The sequence below is a fragment of the Crotalus tigris genome, unplaced genomic scaffold, assembly GCF_016545835.1.
Source record: "Crotalus tigris isolate CLP2741 ecotype Arizona unplaced genomic scaffold, ASM1654583v1 scf7180000017623.1712378, whole genome shotgun sequence".
NCBI lineage: Eukaryota > Metazoa > Chordata > Lepidosauria > Squamata > Viperidae > Crotalus > Crotalus tigris.
In genome coordinates this window covers 240,050-260,541 of record NW_024096518.1, presented here as the reverse complement: position 1 = coordinate 260,541, position 20,492 = coordinate 240,050, and the positions used below count along the sequence as shown (strand labels likewise).

The following is a 20,492-nucleotide window of genomic DNA, read 5'->3' as shown; positions in this document are numbered from 1 at the left end:
TCGCCCTGATTTCCATTCCCCTTCCCACTACACAGGGCTCATCTACAGGAACTGGCTGGGTAGCTCGTGCTGCCTTGTGTAAGGGCAATAGATGGTTCTGGTGCCATGCTTTTGAAGATCCTGTGCTCCCCTCCCGTCGTATTCGGTATACTGGCAACCCCAGCAGTTTCTCAGTAACCACATACAACTGGGAGCCTCACCGATCAGCCAATTTGTGCCTCCCAGCAGGGACCAAATTTCTTAATAGCACTCAGTTCCCAAACTGTAAATCCTGGACCCTTACTCTCAGATCATAATTCCTCTTGTTACGCCGCTCCCGGACCCCTGTGGCCTCTGTGGCTTTTTCATAAGCCCCCTTTAAGCTCCTCCTCGACCTGTCCACATAATTACAGTGAGACTTAAAAGAGGTCTCATCCATTGAGGTACCAAAAGCCAGGTCTACTGGCAGGCGAGCTTCCCTGCCAAACATTAGCCAGTACGGGGAATACCCGGTAACGTCACTTCTTGTGCTGTTATAGGCGTGCACGACGGTGGAGACATGTTGGGTCTAATGCTGCTTCTGCACTTCGGTGAGGGTTCCCAACATATCCAAGAGAGTGCGGTTAAGTCTCTCAGGCTGCGAATCGCCTTGCGGGTGGTACGGGGTGGTGCGGGACTTCCGAATACCCAACAAGCCCAGCAGTTGCTTGACCAGCCTACTTTCAAAATCCCTCCCCTGGTCAGAATGTATGCGCTGAGGTAGCCCATAGTGTACAAAGAATTTCTCCACTAATACTTTGGCCACCATAACAGTGCACTGATCTTTCGTTGGGAAGGCCTGGGCATAACGAGTAAAGTGATCGGTCATGACCAACACATTTCCTTGTCCACTGGCATCCGGTTCTAAGGAAAGGAAATCAGTGCAGACCAAGTCCAAGGAGCCATGACTCTGTAAATGGCCCATTGGCGCAGTTCTAGATGGCAAAGTTTTTCTCTGAATACAACGCAGACAAGATCTACAATAATCCCCAACTTCCTTTTTCAGGCCGGGCCAGTAGAACTGATCCACTACTAAATTAAAAATCTTTTCTGGCCCCAAGTGCCCATGCTCGTCGTGAAGTGCCATCAGTACTGCTTCTCTATGTTTCTCTGGGAGCAAGAGTTGCCACTTTTCTTCAAACCCATCCGAGAAGCCCCTTCGATAGATTACACCATCTTGAAACTGTAGGTGGTCCCATTCCTTGTGCAACACTCGTGCTCCTCTGGGTACATCGGTGATAGAGCCTCCCACTGACCACTTCTTAGAGCTCTTCCGACCAAACCACAGAGGGGATCTTCCACCTGGTCCCTCCACAGATCTTTCTTAGTCAGGGCAAACCTCCTCTCTCCTCTGATCTGAATAGGATTACAGTATAATTTGGGGACACCCACTGATTCAGCCCCAATTGCTCCCCTAGCTCAATGTTCAACCCCTCGATACAGCGCTTGGATACCATCAGGGGACAATTGTACCCACTCCCTAGTGTCTACTCCTGGACCCTGGGGCCTCCTTGACAAAGCATCTGCATCGATGTTCCCACACCTGGATGATATTTTAAACCAAACCTAAACCCAGATAGGGCAGCCAGCTACGGCATCAAGTTTAGCAGTGGTGAGTAAATACGTAAGTGGATTATTGTCTGTTTTAACTTCAAACTTGGCCCCATACAAATAATCCTTCCAACTTATCCACAACCGCCCACTTGAGTGCCAAAAACTCCAGCTTATGGGTGGGATAATTCTTTTCCCTGGGGGTTAAACTCCTACTGATATATGCGATGGGCTTTAAACATTGATCATGCTTCTGATATAACACCCCCCCAAGGCCATCCCGACTGGCATCTACATGTAATTCATATGGCCGATTGGGGTCAGCATAAGCCAAGACTGGGATGTTCATAAGCCTTTGCTTCAGCTGGTCAAAAGCCTGTTCACAACGCTCAGTCCATTCTGCCTGAATAGATTCTCGTGACTTCCTGGGCCCCCTGTGTTATGGATTTGATTTGAATGACCCACTGTGCTATCTACCTCCTCATTTTTTAACAACTCATTAAGCGGGCGAGCTATCTTAGCAAACCCTTCCACAAATCTCCGATAGTATGAACAAAACCGCAGAAATGACCACAATTCAGTGACACTCTGGGGCCTAGGCCAAGAAATCACGGCCTCAAGTTTAGTGGAGTCCGTTACCACTCCCTCAGCCGAAACGACATGCCCTAAATAGGTGACAGATGGCTGATAAAATTGACATTTTTCTAACAACAATTTCAGCCCTCCTCCTGGAGCCTTGTCAGTACCTTCTCTAAACGCTCCTCATGCTGCTCAAGTGTCTCCCCAAAGACAATGATGTCATCTAAATAGACCAACACCTCTATCAAGTTCATGTCTCCCACTGTCCGTTCCATAAGCCTTTGAAAAGTTGCTGGGGCCCCTGACAACCCTTGTGGCATTCGACTGAATTCATAAAATCCCAATGGGCAGATGAACGCAGTTTTCTCCCTATCCTCTGGATGCATGGGGATCTGATGGTAACCACTCCTTAAATCTAACACACTGAACCACTTTGCCCCTGACAAACACTGCAAAGCATCCTCTATCCGAGGAGTTGTATACTGATCAGGGATGGTCCTCCAGTTAAGAATACGATAATCTATACACATCCTTAGGGTCCCGTTCTTCTTTCGGACCACCACTATAGGGGAAGCATAAGGACTTTGAGACTCGCTAATGACCCCAGTCCTTTTTAACTGCTAGGTGATCCCGAAGATCATCTAAATCACTCAAAGGGATCCGCCGGGACCTTTCCCTAAAGGGTTTATCCTCCCTCAGTCGGATTTCATGTTTGGCACTCCTAGCGCAGCCTACATCAAAATCATCTCTCGAGAATAAACGCCTCCACCTCCAGAGCTGATCCCTCGCTCTCTCGCGCCACTCAGGAGGAAGTTAGGTATTCCTAGGATAAAACTGATCCATTGAAACCTCTCCCTCCATCTCCCTTACCATCCAGAGACTCAATTGCAGTAGCTGGACTCACCTGCCCCAACAACATCCGATCCTTCAGCCGCACCGGGAGGCCTGTGATATTCCGAACTCCAACTGAGATCCACCTCTTTTCCTGCTTCAATACCCGCATGGAGATTACCTCTGGAATCAATTCCACTCCACCATTCTGTCTCCTCGGGCCAGACTCAAGAATGAGATACAGCCCAGGCTGCTCCCAATCAACAGAAGCTCTCAGGCACACCACTTCCCCAGGTTGTATTACCCTCTTTCTCTTATCCAATTTCCATAACTGCCCCACTTCTTCTGCAGGGTTCTGCTGCTCCCGCACCAAACCCTGACATACTGTCTGCAGCACAGGATGAACATTCCCCACTATCAGGCCCTTCTCTAATGGAATGATTGGGGTAAGTAACTGCCTAACTAAACTAGTATTAGTCCCCACAATCAATGAACCCTGGCTAACTCCCGAGGGGCGAGCACATATGATAGCCAAGGTATCCAAGGTCTCCGTATGCCCAGCAACAGAGGGCCCAAACGTCAGCTGTATAGGTAAACATCCATCACAGGGGAATTTTTAGTACCAGTACCACAGATCTTCAAATCACCAAGTTCTGTATGGGTATATGCGTCAAATACTTATCATAAAAATCCCTACATAATAACGTCACCTACACATCTGAATCCAAAAGAGCCTTAGTATAAATACTCTCCACCTGCACCGGCACCACCGGGGAGGGGCCCACCAACTGCTGAGGAGCCATGGCTTTAGCCTCTGCCAGTTCAAGGGGATAGGGGTTTCTTATCGGAGAGGATACCCCATTACTCTCATTTCTGCTGAGGATTCCCAAGAAAACCCTCTCTCACTGGGGCTGACTGATATCACCGGGCGACCAGCTAGCTCCTTCACCCGGGCCCTTGACAATTTCCCGAACGTACTGGGTTCCCTGATCTTCTATATGATTTTGGACATATGCGCTTATAATGCCCCATGTCCCCACAATTATAACAGACCACTGATCTCATTGGATTATTATCCCAGGCGGGTGGGCCCATCCTCCCATTGGTTATTCCAACCTGACCTCCATGCAAGGGTGGGCCACCCACTGTTGACCAAGAGGCTATCATCTTGGTTAACTCCTGTATCTGGGTTTGCATCGTGGTTATCCAGTCATCCTCCTCCCTTACCTCTCTCACTCCTGGGCCTAAAGGCTGTCCTACCGGCAATTCAGCTGTCACCCCCTTAGCCTCCTCCATAGCCTCGGTTGCCTGTACCCTCCTTATAAGCTTGTGATATCCCCAGGCATTCCCTCTAGCTTCAGCCTTTATTTGGCTCCAGACAGGGTCCAAAGCCAAAGCACCCCGGGAGAGTTGTTCTATCCTGGCCTGTTCTACCCCAGCTGGGTCCAATCCCCCCTTCTCCACTACCTGATATAATAATCTATTCAGGAGCCTTATATATTCAGACAGCTTCTCACCCCTCTTCTGATACATATGTTCCAACTGGAACAGTAAACTAGATACTATCTCAACTGACCCAAACTCATCATGCAACAAAGAGAGGTAGTCACGAACAGTAAACTGTCCCTGACCCAATGTTAAACTTCTAATGGCCTCTGCAGCAGGGCCCTTTAAGCTCTCTCTAACCCGTTGTCTTTTCTGGGTATCCAGTATATCCCACTCCTCAACTGCTTGTATTGCTTGCTCCATCCAGGCTTCGTATTCCTCTTCTCCTTCTGGTACCGGTTGCATCCCCGAAAAAATACGTAATTTCCTATATCCGGCCCCTGTACAGCAACCTCCAGTTGGATTTTGGACAGAAACCAAATTTCCCCCTACTTCTGCTATCCCCGTAGATAGGGAAACACACTTCTCTTTCTTCTGGCCTAGTGGTTTGGTCAAAGGTATGCCCCATACAGTGGGAAAAATCACCCCCATCCTGGTATATTCTGTTAATTGCAGACTTTGAACCTGAAAACACTCTGGGATGCTCTGTTTCCATTCCAGCAGTACATAAAAATGGGAATCCTCTTTTACCCTCATATCTATCACATATACCCTTTGATCTGGAACAACGCCCCTTAATGTCTGTAAAATTCGCTTCTTTGACCAAACATTACCAGGACCTTCATTACTACACTTGTCCTCACTTCACTATTCTGCTCCTTACACCACCTGGTGGCCGCATTAGAGTCCATGTTGTTCTCCTGGTTCATATCCCTACACAATACTAACCGTTCCTTACTAAGGGGAGGGGCCAGGCAGGAAATCCCGGACGAGCCCCCACGTGTAGCGTTACCTCCTCAGAGGCCGCAAAAAAACCCAGGCCCTCCCAGCCCCAGCCCCCTTTGTCAAGCCCTGCAGTAGTGTTCTCTAGGGGTTGATAAGATGTGTCTTCCAGCCGGAGCTCATGCAGAATTAGTAGGTAGCAGGCTCTTGTCAAGGAGGGGCTTCCAGGAACGAAAATAACCAGTCATGATAGTCAATGCTATGATGATATCCAACAGCCCAAGGCCGGTATAGCAGCAGGAATAAAAGATTCCTCAGTGATCGTTCAGAGTCAAGTGGGATGGAGAGAAAACCCCGACTCCAGACGGTAGTAGAAACAGCAACAGTCAATGTGCTGTAGCAGTAGCTCATCCCCCTCCCTGGGGCAACTCCCTCACAATGTCTTAAAACCTGTAGTAGCAGTGATAGTCACAGTCCAAATTGTTTCCAGGCTCCTCAGCAGCAATAGCCACCCCCAGTCTTTCCTCTCTTTCTGTTACTTCTCCTTCAGTCAGGTTTCAGCGTCAAAACCCTCCCCCCTCCTTTATTGTTAAAATCTGAGGCTAGGAGTCTCTGCCAACTCCTCTCCACACAATCTCTCTCTTGCCTCCATTTGAGATATCCTCCTCATGAAGGAAGCAAAAACTCCACACTCTCCCCCCCTCTAGCCTCTGTTTAAAATATCCTCATTACGAAGAAAACAAATAAAACTTCCAGTCCCTTTACCTTCATCTGACGAACTGCACCCCCCCCTCCCGTCTCTCCTTCTCTTTTCTATCTTCTCCTCCAGCCACACCGGCCACACTCAAAGCCAGCAGCAGCTGTCCCAATCTCTTCCTTCCCAACCAAGCTCCTGCAAACACTCTCAGACAACTTTGCTACAACTACAAAAAGTTTTTTAAAAAATAACCATTGAGAAAACATTGGAGTATTGGATTTTGAATATTAAGACTTTGAAACTATTTTAAAAATGCAATGAATTCCACTAGAGAACAATGTGGATGAAACCTGGAAATGAATGTTGGATAGTGAATGTTGCAATACCTGGAGACAGCAGACTATAAAGCAGATAATGATCCAGAGAAAATCACAAAATACAATCGAAGTAGGACAACTGTGGTAAATAAAGCAAAGGTAATACCAATAGCAATAGGTACCTTGGGTGCAATTCCAAACATCTGGAGGACCACTTGAACACTATCAGCATTGACAAAATCACAACCAGCCAATTGCAAAAGACAACAATTGAATTCAGGCAACTGAAATAGCTTCCATTCTGTGACAGTACCTTTAAAGCTAGGAAACAACTATTGCCTATCCCAGATACTTGGGAAGGACTTGATAGGTGGATAAAAATGCCAAATCCTGTCTAAACATCTGACTTTGGATGACACTTAAGAAATCTGTGCATCGCCAAGTGTTCCAGTTGTCAATTACAGAGGCTGCTTGGATCCACACATATACTATGCCAATACCTTGCAACATCCTAGGTTTTCTTGAGAGAGAGTCAGTTTAGTGGTGCGGTTACAGCATCAGGCTAGAAACTGAGAGACCCTGAGTTTGGTAACCTTGGGGCAGCAACTTTTTGTCCTAGAAAAAAAGCAGTGGCAAACCACTTCTGAAAATCCTTTTCATGAAAAGTGCAGGGATTTGTCCAGGAAGTTGCCTAAACCTGATATGATTGAACAGAAGGGGAAAAAATTGTTAAGATAAACTCACTGTAAATGACGGATAACAATAGTTAAAGAATGGCAGCCATGATTTCAAGTTTTTATGTATGGAGTAATAACAAGAGTCATAAAATGATTCAAAGTGCATGTTGTGCAAAGAAGCAGAAGAAACAGTAGATAAACTCAGCTCAAACAAACTGATTATAAACAACATTACACAGTTGCTAAAATAATTTACTGGAACATCCATAAAAATTATCATGTGCCAGTAATGAAAAATTGGTGCAAAGGCATAGCTGAAAAAGTAGTCTAACGTAAGCAGATTAATTATTGTGAGATTTCCAGATTCAAACTGATAGAATCTTGACTCATAACACATCAGATTTAGATGTGGTTAAAAAAAGAAAATGTGGATAATTGATGTAGCAATACCAGAGAATAACAGAGTTGGAAGGGACCTTCGAGGTCTTCTTGTCTAATGCCCTGCAGAAGCAGGAGACCTTATACCAGTGATGGTGAACCTTTTAGAAATCGAGTGCCCAAAAACCAGCCCTGCCCCTGCCCCCATCTGCCTTGCCCCCATTCCTGCCCCCATCCACACTGCCCCCACCCCCTGCCAGCCCACAGGGCCACTCACTGCCTCCATGGCCTGCCGATTGCCCAGGCAGTCTAGCAGTGCCATGTCTGTCATGCCCTCCGCACATACCCCACAGCATCAACTGCTTGCGATGGGGCATAAGAGTGGAGTCTTGTTCCCACTGCCTGGCTGCCATGTTCTTGGCTGCACTGTTCCATGTGGGCCACACTCGGGGGTGACTCTCCAAGGTAGCTGCTGGTGAGGGGGCCGCAACGGGAGGCGGGGCTGGAGTGATGGCGCACGTGCCCACAGAGAGGGCTCTGAGTGCTGCCTCTGGCACTTGTGCCATAGGTTTGCCATCACTGCCTTATACCATTCTAGACCAATGGCTCTCTTCTTAAAAACCTCCAGGGGATGGAGCACTCACAATTTCTGAAGGCAACCTGTTCCACTGGTTAATTATCAAGAAATTTCTCCTTAGCTCTAGGATAAGTATGCTACCATAGCTACAAAGTCAGGCAAAATTGATGAAAATGATGGAGTACTCTTTGATAATAAAATTTTGATAAAGGCAGTAAAAAGTCTACAAATATTTGGAAGTTTTGGAACCTTCAGATTTACTACAGAACAAGCCAAAAATGCATTTCTAATAAATATATCAAATGAATTCAGAAAATTTTGAAATCAAAATTAAATGGTGGAAATATCATCAAAGCCATTAATACTTAGTCAGTCCTGATACACAGCAGGAATAATTGATTGGACCCAGATGGAACTTGATAATTTGGACAGAAAAAAAAGAAATTAATGAGAATAAACTATGCTTCATACCCCCAAAACCAATGTTTATTGGCTGTTGGCTGTAGCTATAAAAACTTGAAGGGGGCAGGAACACTCTTACAGGCGAAACAAATTGGAGGAAGAAAATTATGACTTCAATGACCATATCAATAAAAACCAACAATCCTTGCTGAAGGAAGTCAAATCAAGAATAGTTCTTGAAAATAACAAAAATGCAGATTGAGTATAGAAAAGAAACACTTGAAAATCAATTTGTAAATTGGAAGAAGAAGCCAATAAATCAACAGAAGGTAACATGAGGCTGGTTTAAGATCAGAAGTATTAAAGAATTAAAGTATTAAAGCATTATTTTAGTAGGTCAATAACAAACTTTGCCAACTAATTGCATGTAAGTGAAAATTCAGCAGGTAAAAAAGAACAGCAAATGTCACTTTTGTAGTGAAAAGAACGAAATGATTGATAGTGGCTGCAGTAAAATTTCACAACTTGACTCTAAGCAGTGTCATGACCAAACTATCAAAATTAATAGGCAGGCACCTTGTCGTAACATGATTGCTATAACAGTCTTTTTCACTGATATTGCTATATTGGATGGTAATAGGATTAAGGAAATGCAATTAGAAAAAAATTACAAAATATTAGGATTTGCAGATTAAAATTGAATTCTTATAGAAAAATAAATCTGCTGTTATATGAATTATGATTGGAGCCCTTGGAGAAATAATTAAAGGACTTTCTTAGTATTTAGAAATTTTGAATTTATCAGACCTAAACACCTTAATTTTACAAAAAAAAATTGGTTCTAGTTGGAATTACCTTTATTCTCAGGCGCTATCTTAATGTTTCTTATGTCCTTCATTAAGATTTGAATTACCAAGTTTTCATCAATTTAGACTGTGAATTTAATTACAGATTAATAGTTTGCATTATTATAATAATATAATAATGCAAACTATTAATTTCTGATTCCCCTACTTTTAAGACAAAGAAATACTGATATTTTGCTACCCTTATCCCCACAAAATAATCTTTAATATGGGATCTTATCTGTATCCAATCAGACTTATTTTCAGTCTTCCTCCAGTTGTATTCTAAGATTTTTTCAGATGCTTTTATCTCTCTAATTCCTTCAGTAAAGCACAGCTCATTCTGGGATCATCACCCAGAAAAATGCCACTTAGGAGTGATACAATGCAAGGCCAAACCAATCACTAGATCCTCAAAGAAAATCCGAAGCTCTTTCTGGAATCCCATGTATTTAATGGTGTGAGACATTAATTTTTTTCTTACCTTTATATTGCATTAGGTTCATCAGGAAAGTGTACATATGATTGAAGTAACAAGCAGGTTGATTAATGAAACAGTAGCCAATCACCCAGAATGGGCCAAGTAAGTAATGCCATATCTGATAGGATTTAAATATTCTCTTCATTTTGATATTGATCATTATTGTGCTGGTTATGGAAAATGTGAGAAAGAGGTTGTAATTTATTTTTGGCCTATTGTTGAATTTTGAAAACATTTGAAACCAATAAGTTATTGGCGTTAACCTTTGGATACTGTCTGAATATCAAATTACTATCTTACCACTTTGTTATGTCAAATTAAGAAATTCATGTGCTTAGATTTCCTAATTATACAGGAAGAATTTTCTATCAATTAAATTATTTAAATTCTTCCTTGAATCCTAAAACAGGAGGATTTTTCAGGTCAGGTACAGGTCAGATTAGAATATCATGCAAAAGTTCATTTATTTTAGTAATGCAACTTAAAAGGTGAACCTAATATAAGAGATAGACTCATTACATGCAAAGCAAGATAGTTCAAGCTGTGATGTGTCATAAGTGAGATGATTATGGCTTACAGCTCATGAAAATCCCAAATCCACAATCTCAGAAAATTAGAATATTGTGAAAAGGTTCAATATTCTAGGCTCAAAGTGTCCCACTCTAATCAGCTAACACCTGCAAAAGGTTCCTGAGCCTTTAAATAGTCTCTCAGTCTGGTTCAGTAAGAATCACAATCATGGGAAAGATTGCTGACCTGACAGTTGTGCAGAAAACCATCATTGACACCCTCCATAAGGAGGGAAAGCCTCAAAAGGTAATTGCAAAAGAAGTTGGATGTTCCCAAAGTGCTGTATCAAAGCACATTAATAGAAAGTTATGTAGAAGGGAAAAGTGTGGAAGAAAAAGGTGCACAAGCAGCAGGGATGACCGCAGCCTGGAGAGGATTTTATTTTTTTATTTTTTTTATTCTTTTTTCTTTTAAGTATTATTCTTTTGATAGTTATATATTCTTTATATATATATTATTGTTAATCATCTTATAATTTGTTTAATTAATGTTTTTAGTATTTAGATTTAATTATGGTTTATACTTTCTTTTAGATTATTCGAAGAAATCTTAATTAAGCCTGGGAAGCTCGGGGGAGGGAATGGGAGGGTTGGGGAGGTTTGGGGATGGGTTGTTTTGTTTCTGTAAAATTTTAAAAAACTTAATAAATATTTACAATAAAAAAAAAGAGCCACCACACACAGATGGATTCTGGACATGAGCTTCAAATGTCGTATTCCTCTTGTCAAGCCGCTCCTGAACAACAAACAACGTCAGAAGCGTCTTACCTGGGCTAAAGAAAAACAGAACTGGTCTATTGCTCAGTGGTCCAAAGTCCTCTTTTCTGATGAGAGCAACTTTTGCATCTCATTTGGGAACCAAGGACCCAGAGTCTGGAGGAAGAATGGAGAGGCACACACTGCCAAAAGCACCAAAACCTGATTCAATGACTGTGGGATTACTGTACTTGATTGGCCAGCAAACTCGCCTGACCTGAACCCCATAGAGAATCTATGGGGCATTGCCAAGAGAAAGATGAGAGACATGAGACTGAACAATGCAGAAGAGCTGAAGGCATCCTGGCCTTCCATAACACCTCATCAGTGCCACAGGCTGATAGCTTCCATGCCACGCCTCATTGAGGCAGTAATTGCTGCAAAAGGGGCCCAAACCAAGTACTGAGTGCATGCTTATACTTTTCAGAGGTCCGATATTGTTCTATGTACAATCCTTGTTTTATTGATTGCATGCAATATTCTAATTTTTTGAGATTGTGGATTTGGGATTTTCATGAGCTGTAAACCATAATCATCTCACTTGTGACACATCACAACTTGAACTATCTTGCTTTGCATGTAATGAGTCTATCTCATATATTAAGTTGCATTACTGAAATAAATGCATTACTGAAATAAACTTTTGCACGATATTCTAATTTTTCGAGTTTCACCTGTAATTATTCTATCTGATAAAGAATTCTGTTCTCATAGTGCTTGGTGATATGCCACTTTGAAGCTGTTTTTTTACAATAGCATTTTCTATTTATATACCTAGCACTCAAATCAAGAGAATACTTCGCTGAAATAAACCATGTTCCAGCATTTTATCCACTTTTTTGCACCATGTATAGCATGGTGATTTGCAACATACCTTAAGCATGAACACTGTACCTGTTTGTTCTTCCTTAAATAAAATCTTTTATTAAGAAAATGCCAATTTATGTCAGCACCTTGACATGGATCTAACCAGTTTTTCTCCTTAGATCTATTTTGCTGTATATCTGTAAGGACCTGCCTCAGTTAATTCTCCCAAGAAAGCAGAACTCTTGAAATTGGTATTGTTTCAAACAGGAACTTTTATTGAGGGTTAGTGATAGCAGGAGAGCAAAGCAAGATCTAAAGATTTCCTGCACAAATTGCTACATTAAAACTTTCATTCACAAAACCCCACCCCAGACCCAGCTGTTCACGTCCAACCAATCCACAGGTGCAAAGTTGTTATGGGAACCGAAGCTGATAAGGCATATTACTTTCCCCTTTTCACACCCAAAGAGATACATCAGAGTTTAGAAAGAACAAAGTAGAAGAAATACATCCATAAGGCCCCCTCCCAGCAGAGCAAAGCCTGCCTCCTCTCACTAGAATGGCAGAGCCCGGAAAAGAAAGCAAAGCCTCCCCCTCCCACTAGAATGGCAGAGCCCGGAAAAGAAATATTGAAGGGGATTCCAACATGCTACCCCCCCTTAAAAGAAGGAGAAATTTGTGCAGTAGCACAGCGGCCAAGGGATCACGGGGCTCTGCACCCTACGGCCAATTTCTGCCTGCTAGGGGACCCTAAATGGGCCTGAAGTTGCCCCATAGAGGCAACAAAGAAGAAAGGAAGTCCCGCTGATTGCGGAAAGATGGTGGCCAATCCAATCAGTTTGGGAAAAGCCCTCCAGAAACCAGCAGGAGAAAGGCTAGCTTAACTTCAGAGTCTAGCCAAAGCTACAAGCAGCCGGAGTCCAAAAGTACTACTTTAAGCTGACTGTAAACAACATGTTTGGAACTGGGTAAGAACAGTGATTTTCTCTCTTCTACTTGAAAATTGATTTCCGCGGGGGGGGGGAGAAGAGAAAACACCCAAGAAGCAAAAAGCCTTGGAAAATGAGAAAGGGGGATCTTTGCCCCACCCTCCTACAGATGGAAGCGGCAAATTAAACTTTTCAGGGGAAAAAGAAATATACTGAAATGAATATAAGTCTTAATTTGGATAAGTTTGAAATTGGTGGTATCTGTTAAGATTTTCCTTTTATATCATGAAAATAGAAGTAAATGATTGTCTATTACTGAAAGAACTGACATCTAGTGGTGGATGAAAATATACAACAGCAGTTGCTTTATTATAGGGACTGGCCAAGCCCAGGAAAAGATAACTTGGTTTTGGTGACCTTCAGTATCTAAATAACAGAGAATAGCTGTGACAAAAAAGAAAGAAAATTTTAGGCTATCTACAAAGTGAGAATTATAAACTATTAAAAAAAAAAGAATTGACCTTTCTGGATTAGAAATACCAACTTAACTGTGACTCTAAAGCTGTTTGCAGAAAAGGAAAACACTGATTTTTAGCTATCATGGAAAACCAGAGATCTGCAGCAAGAATATACCAAGAAAAAACAAATACTTTCCAGAAGGAGATCTATGCTATGTTGCTACTAATCAAACAACAATTATCTCAAACCATGAGAAAATTAAAAATAACTTTGAAAATATAAATGAACACATCTCCAATTTAACTTTACAACACAAAAATTCTCAAAAAATAAAAAGTGAGCAGAAAAAACAGACAACCGAATACAAGACAGAGGAGAATGATTTCAAGATGGAACTTAACATTAGAAGAAAATATGACTTAACTCAGATAGAAAAAAAAACTTACAGAAATACTGGACATGGAAAAGATAAACTATATCCTAAGATTACAAAATAAGTGAAGACAAGAAAAAAGATTTGACAAAATGGATTCTTCCAGGAGAACTACGAGAACTTGAGAGACAAAAAATGATAAATAAAATCAAGAAAGAAAGAAAGGAGAAGACTCTCAGTGAATACAAAGGAGCAAAACCTTCCTACAAAATATTTTATCTGTTTTGCCTTTTGTACCTGCATCAACACTTTTAAGATTATGGAAAGATTCTTTGATTCAGAGAAGCATATTGTTCAGGAAAGATGTTTGGCAGAAAAAAGAGTCTAAAGTGAGAATTAAGAAATTAGATGACGGGATTTACCAGAGGGAATATTTAAAAAATAAACATCTGTTTGAATATGGTTAAAGAAATAGAAAGATTTTGGATATAAATGAAAATTAGTTTAAGAGAGATGAACCCCTCAAGTAACATAGTATTTTTTCTTTCTTTTTTCTTTGTGTTTTGCTTTTTGACATGAGAAATATAAAAATGTTGGGATGGTTTAAATAAAAGAAATGTTTTCTCTGTTTTTCTCTCTCTCTTTTTAAGATATGAGAAATGTAAAGGTGTTGGGATGGCTTGTATAAGAAAAAAGACTTAAATACTTAAGTGTAACTAATTTCGAGAAAATCTTAACCAGTAAGAATGCTTTGAATATTGTGGGGAAAACAAATTTAAATAAGAATTCTGTAAACAGGATCTATGACAAGGCAATTAAAAAAGAAGCTTTATATTGATTTGGTTATTATTTGCAGAAACATGAGAAAAATATCTATATTTAATTGTCATTTATTCAAATAAGAACTGTATTAATTTAAGGTTGGCAAAAGAGAATATTATTGGAAGAAGAGAAAATCAAGCAAAGCCATTATATGGACTATAGAATTATAGAAATTAATTGTAATTGATTGTTTTTTAAATACTAACCCAGACAACATGCTGTTTACCAAATATTAAGGTGATTTTGTTAAAAATCAATAAAACGTATTTTTTAAAAAAGAAGAAATCTGTCTGGAGAGAGAAAAAAGAATAAAATAGGGAGGAAAGAAAAATATTAGATTAATCATGTTTGTCTGGGTAATGAGCATGAAAATATTTGAGTGGTTTAGGGGCTCTAACATGTTTTTTATGAACCCATTCGTTTTTTGAGGTTGGGAGATCTTTCCAGGCCACTAGGTACTGCGCAGCCCCATGGTGTTTGCGTGAAATCTAAGATCTTCTTAATTTCAAAGTGTTGTTCACTCTCTACCATGATGGGTAGAGGTGCAGGGGGAACTGCTGGCCTTAAAGGCAAGGTAATTTCAGGTTTTAACAGGCTGCAGTGGAATATGAGGTGGATTTGCCTTAAGAATTTTGGGAGTTCCAGCTCCACTGTGATAGAGTTTATGATGCGTTTTATTAGGAATGGATCCACAAATTTGGGCCCCAGTTTTTTTGAGGGCTGTAATGACTGAAGGAACCTAGTAGACAGATATATCGGGTCCCCTACTTTGAAGTTTAGGTTCCATCCTTTTCTTCTCTGCCTGAGTTTTATAAGCTGCTCTGGCTTTATCTAAGATTTTTCTGACTACTGGCCAGGTGTTCTGCAACTACTTAATCAATTCCTTAAGGGAAAGGATGGTGGGCTCATTATTTGGCAACTCAGGCATGGGGTTGAAAACTTGGTCTGTGGAACTTGAAAAGGAGTGAATCTTGTGCTAGAATGGACCGCACTGTTATATGTTACTTCAGCAAATGGCAAGAGGTCAGTCCAGTTGTCCTGTTTATAGTTGATAAAACATTGCAGGTACTGCTCCAATACTGAGTTTGTTTGTTCTGTCCTACCATTTGTTTGAGGATGATGATTAGATGGCAGGCCCTGGTCTGTACCCAAAAGGTCCAAAAATGTCCTCCAGAACTTTGAGGTGAATTGAACCCCCCTGTCAGAGATTATGCACTGCAGAACTCCATGCAAACAATAGATATGGTGGAGGAACATCTTTGCCAAAGTCTTTGCCATTGGTATGATGAAATGGACCTGTTTTGAAAACAGGACAGTCACCACCCAAATAATGGTATTTTCACCACTCTCAGGTAGTTCTACAATAAAATCCATAGAGATCTCTCTCTCCAGGGTACTGAAGGGTTTGCGACTGGTTGCAAAAGACCAGTTGTTTTTTCTTGCCTTCATTTTGCTGCTGCACAGTTAGGGCAGCTGGCGAAATAACCCTCCATATCTTTCTTAATGGAGGGCCACCAAAACTGTCACTTTAAAAGGTGTAATGTTTTCACGAATCCAAAGTGCCCATCCGCTTTGGAGTCATGGCAGGTTTGCATAGTCCATAGTCTCTGGCTGGCTGGCACATACAATTTCCCCCCTACCCATGCAAGGCCATCTCACATGGAACAGAGGTTTTTGTGGTTAAGGAACCAGTCGTCCTTGTCCAATGCTTGTTTGAATTCAAATGTGATAGTGGTGTCTAGTAGGGGTCACTGGTGCTGCTCGCTACTGCACAAGAAGCATGGGTTTAACTATTTCTGTCTTTACACTGTTATATTGTGGTAATTTCGATAAGGCATCTGCTAGGAAGATTTTTCCCATTGGCAGATAGCGTAGAGTAAAATTGAACCGTTGGAAGTATGTGCCCATCAGGCCTGTTTGGGGGACAGTTTCCTTGGGATTTTCAGTGCTTCCAGGTTTTTATGATCTGTCCAGACCTGGAAGAGAATTTTGCTCCCCTCTAGGAAATGCTTCCAGGTGAGAAGAGCCCGCCTCCTTCTCCCACACTGCCCAATATTGTTCTGTTTCAGTTAGCTTTCTTGAGGTGTAAGCACAGGATTGTAGTTTTCCTTGTTCATTGTCTTGAAGTAAAATTGCCCCCACTGCCACATCGCTTGCATCAGCCTGAATAACAAACAGTCTCTCTGGGTCTGGATGCTTCAGACCCGGCTCTGCAGAAAAAAATCTTTTTAATTTCTCGAATGCAACTTGGCATTCCATGGTCCACTTTAGCAGCTGACTGGGCTTTGGCTTGTCCCCTTGGTTTTGGGGCTGGGTGGAACTCCATGACCTCCATGCTTTTGAGGGCTAAATCTTTCAGGCGCTGAGTGGCTCTCATCAGCTTCCCTCCAGGTAGATGCTCTCGCTTCTTTGTGGGGGTTTTTGTATGGCACTCCAGGGCACAATGACCTTCCTTGCCACATTTGAAGCAGGCGGCTGAGCGCGACTAAGTTGTCATGGATCTGGGTGTCTCTCATTTCTTTTCCAAGTTCCCCCCTATCTATATGGGTTGCGGTTCTGGTTAATCTCTGCTTCTTCAGCCAGGATGCACCAGTCATGTAGGCGAACAGGGGTCCTGTGGGCAATGCAGGCATTGTATGTCCTCCGTTCAATTAAGGCGACATGCCAGATATTGGAACTCCTCCATGTACTCGGCAGGTCGGCATCCTTGCCTGACTGCTTTTGTGCGGTCTCACGCCTTCCTGTCAGCTAGGTGGTCTTCAAACTGCCATCTCAGGGCTGACATAAAGCGATTGAAATTCCATAGTTCTGAGGCATTTGAGTTGTGCAGGGTGGCAGCTTCTTCCAGGGCCAGGGTGATGACCCTGACCCTAGATTCCTCACTAGGGATAGTTCTTCCATACACCTGCATGTAGGTGAGGATGTGGGCGAGGAAGAATCCTAATTGCTGGGGGTCCCCATCAAATTTCTCAGGGGAATCAGCTTTGGCTTGGACTCAGGCTGCGGGATTCTTCCTCTTGTGGCTTGAGAAAGATTGGCTCCAAGGGCCTGGTTGGCTGAGAGGCGGATGGAATAGTCGTCGCTGTCCTGGTGGAGCTCATCACTCCAGCTGCTGCCTCAGTGATTACGGCCTCACCTTTGCTTCCCCCAACTTTTTCGAGCCGTTCCTCACTTCTCCCTCTGCGACATCCAGATTTTGCCTTTACACCTGGAACACCTCTACTATGAAATGCATCACTCGCTTCAGGATCCGGTCTATTGGATCCAGTTCTCCCTCAGCTTCTTCATCATCAGAGAGCAGTTTCATCTCGCGCCTCCGGCCTGATTTTCGGCTGCTCTAGGTGAAGATTACACGCTGGGCTGTTCTGTCCCAATCTTCCTTTTCCCTATGCCAAACAACCACCTTAACCTGGTGGATTCCTCCATGGCCCCTGTTTCTTCCACCCATCCAGATGGGTTCTCCTTGGCATGAATCTTTTTATTAAAAAAATATTTTATTAGATTTATATAAATGAGGGAAAAATAGGGTCAATATGCATATGGGGAGGGAAGGGGATGGGGGGTTTGGGATGGAATAAGAGTAGGTACAGTAGTTGGGTAACCCCCAACATTAATTTCATACTTTAACAAACAAGTTACTGTCCGGATCAAAATATTAAATAAACATAATTTATATCATACTCAACAATTATAAGATTAACTATAACCATATTATTGAAAATTAATAAACAAACAAAATTCCTCTAAATAGATAAACATAATTAATAAAATCTCAAATAGTCATAATTGTCAGCATTAGCAATTAAAAGTCACTAAAAATAAAGATGTTATTAACCTAAAAACTAAAACTTAGTTAAAAATCTATCATCTATTGTATAATTTTAAGTTCTTTTCACATTCTAACGTGTCTCTAACCATTGATAATTTTTTTCCCAAGTTTTAAAATAAACTGAATCATCTTTCTTTTTTATCTCCAATGTTAATCTATCAATTTCTGCACAATCAAAAATTTTAGTAATTATAGCCTGGTCAGATGGTAGATTTTCATTTTTCCAAAATTGTCAAATGCTATTCTTGCAGCTGTTAAAACATGTAATATCAAGTAGTCATTCTTTTTACCATAATTAGGTCTTAGTATTCCTAGCAAAAACAATTCCGGTTTAAATTCTATCTGTATTTTCGTCATCTTTTCCAGCCATCTATGAATCTTAAACCAATATTTCTTTGCATTAGGGCATATCCACCAGGCATGATAATAGGTGCCTGGCTGTTGTTTACATTTCCAACAAATATTAGATATATTTTTAAACATTTTTGCTAAACAAACTAGTGTCATATGCTATCTATAAAACATCTTATATAAATTTTCTTTATACGTTACTGCTTTGGTAAGCTTAGTATTTTTATCCCAAAGTTTTTGCCAGTCTTCTAAGTCAGGGCTTTTCAACCTTTTTACCGATTGTATCACTTTTAGGATATGGCAATATTCGAGTACCACCTAGCAAGGTGTCAAAAACTTGATGACCAAAAAAAAAACACCTGTTCAAAGTTTCAGCTGCACTGAAATGACTTGTGATCATTTTTCACACTTACAACCATTGCAGCATGCCCAGGTTCATGTGATTTATATTTGGATGCTTGGCAACTGATTCATATTTATAATGGTCACAGTGTTCCAGGGTCATGTGATCCCCTTCTGCAACCTTTTGACAAGCAAAGTTAATGGCAGAGCTGCTGGTGGCCAAGTGCTAAGGCAGGACTTCCTTTCCTCCCTCCCTTCCCTGCCTCCCTTTTTCTCATTCCCATCTCCTTCTGAAGGAAGAATTTAAAACCCCCGCCCCCCATATTTTCCCTTTTCCATATATTGATCAAACAAGGAAAGGCCCCCAGAGAGAGAAAAGACAAGCTGCTGAGTGAACTAGCTTAAAAAGGCACATTCTCCTTTAAAAATTAGCTACTGACTAGAAAGGAAAGTAAGCGCAGCCGGCACTTAAGGAAGAAAAAAAACGTAAGTACTGGCTGCCGGCTAAGGCAACCTCCCCAAATGGTTCCATTCAAGAGCCGAGGTGGCGCAGCAGTTAGAGTGCAGTACTGCAGGCCATTTTAGCTGACTGTGTTCAGCAGGTCAGTGGTTCAAATCTCACCGGCTCAAGGTTGACTCAGCCTTCCATCCTTCCGGGGTAGGTAAAATGAGGACCCAGATTGTTGGGGGCAATGTAAATATATATATACATTGCTTACTGGTGTACACCGCTTAGAGAGTGCTTGCACTTAAAGCGGTATATAAGTCTCATAAATAAATAAATAAATAAAATAAGTAAAGCAATGCTACAGGCAAAATCCATTCAGGAGAAAAATACTTCAAAATCCCTTGCAGTAAAACTTACAGCTAACAACAGCAGAGCAATAGACATCAGCCATCAGCCAAATAGAAATTGCCAAACACTCCTTAAGAACACAAAGCCCTCATTGCACAAATCCCAGAACTTCAAAGTCACAAAAGCACATAAGAATCCTTCCACTCTCCATCTCCTTCCCTCCTCCATGCCTCACCTCGAGCCATTGTTGCCTTTTTTCATTCCTCTTGTAGGTGACCCCTCCCCCGCTTTATTTCTTGCCTGTTTGCTGTTGCCAGCAGTTGTAGATCGGCTCATGGCCAGCCTGCTTGATCTCTTCTCCCCCCCACCCTCCCCTCCCCCTTTCTTCTTCCCCTTCGGTACAGCTGACTCTGCCTCCTCCCAAGGCTGCTGCTTTTTTTCTCTCTCCCTCGCCTGCCCAAACTGCCTCTTTTTATAGTCTCTCCTGTCTCCACCCCCTCCTCCTTTCTCATGGGGGAGGGTGAGCCAGAAGTGAGCCTGGAGTGTTTGCAGCTCCAGAGGACTCTCTCACTGTAAGTCCTTGCCTGTGCTGGCTCTTTCCCTCCCCCACTACACTTGGCTAGGTAGGGTTGTTACCACCTGCCACTCATTAATGTACCACAAGTGGTACACGTACCACCGGTTGAAAAGCCCTGTTCTAAGCCTATAGAACATCCAAAATTCTTTGCCCATACTATCATTGTTTCTTTTACTTGTTCTTCTTCCAACTTCCAATTTAGCAGAAATTTATAAAGTTTCTTAATGAAATTCTCATCCGTTTTTAACAAAATTTTGTCTA

At 41.8% G+C, this 20,492-nt stretch overlaps 1 protein-coding gene across 3 annotated transcripts in view; it reads left to right on the top strand.

Annotated features, from left to right (window-relative positions):
* The window catches only part of TMEM245 (transmembrane protein 245), a 241,257-nt gene that overhangs the window by 63,610 nt on the left and 157,155 nt on the right, over nt 1-20,492 (top strand). For all 3 annotated transcript variants that reach the window (XM_039331992.1, XM_039332002.1, XM_039331984.1), the window contains exon 8: nt 9,641-9,723. In XM_039331992.1, the coding sequence (XP_039187926.1) occupies nt 9,641-9,723 (83 nt within the window). The remainder of the gene's footprint in view (nt 1-9,640; nt 9,724-20,492) is intronic.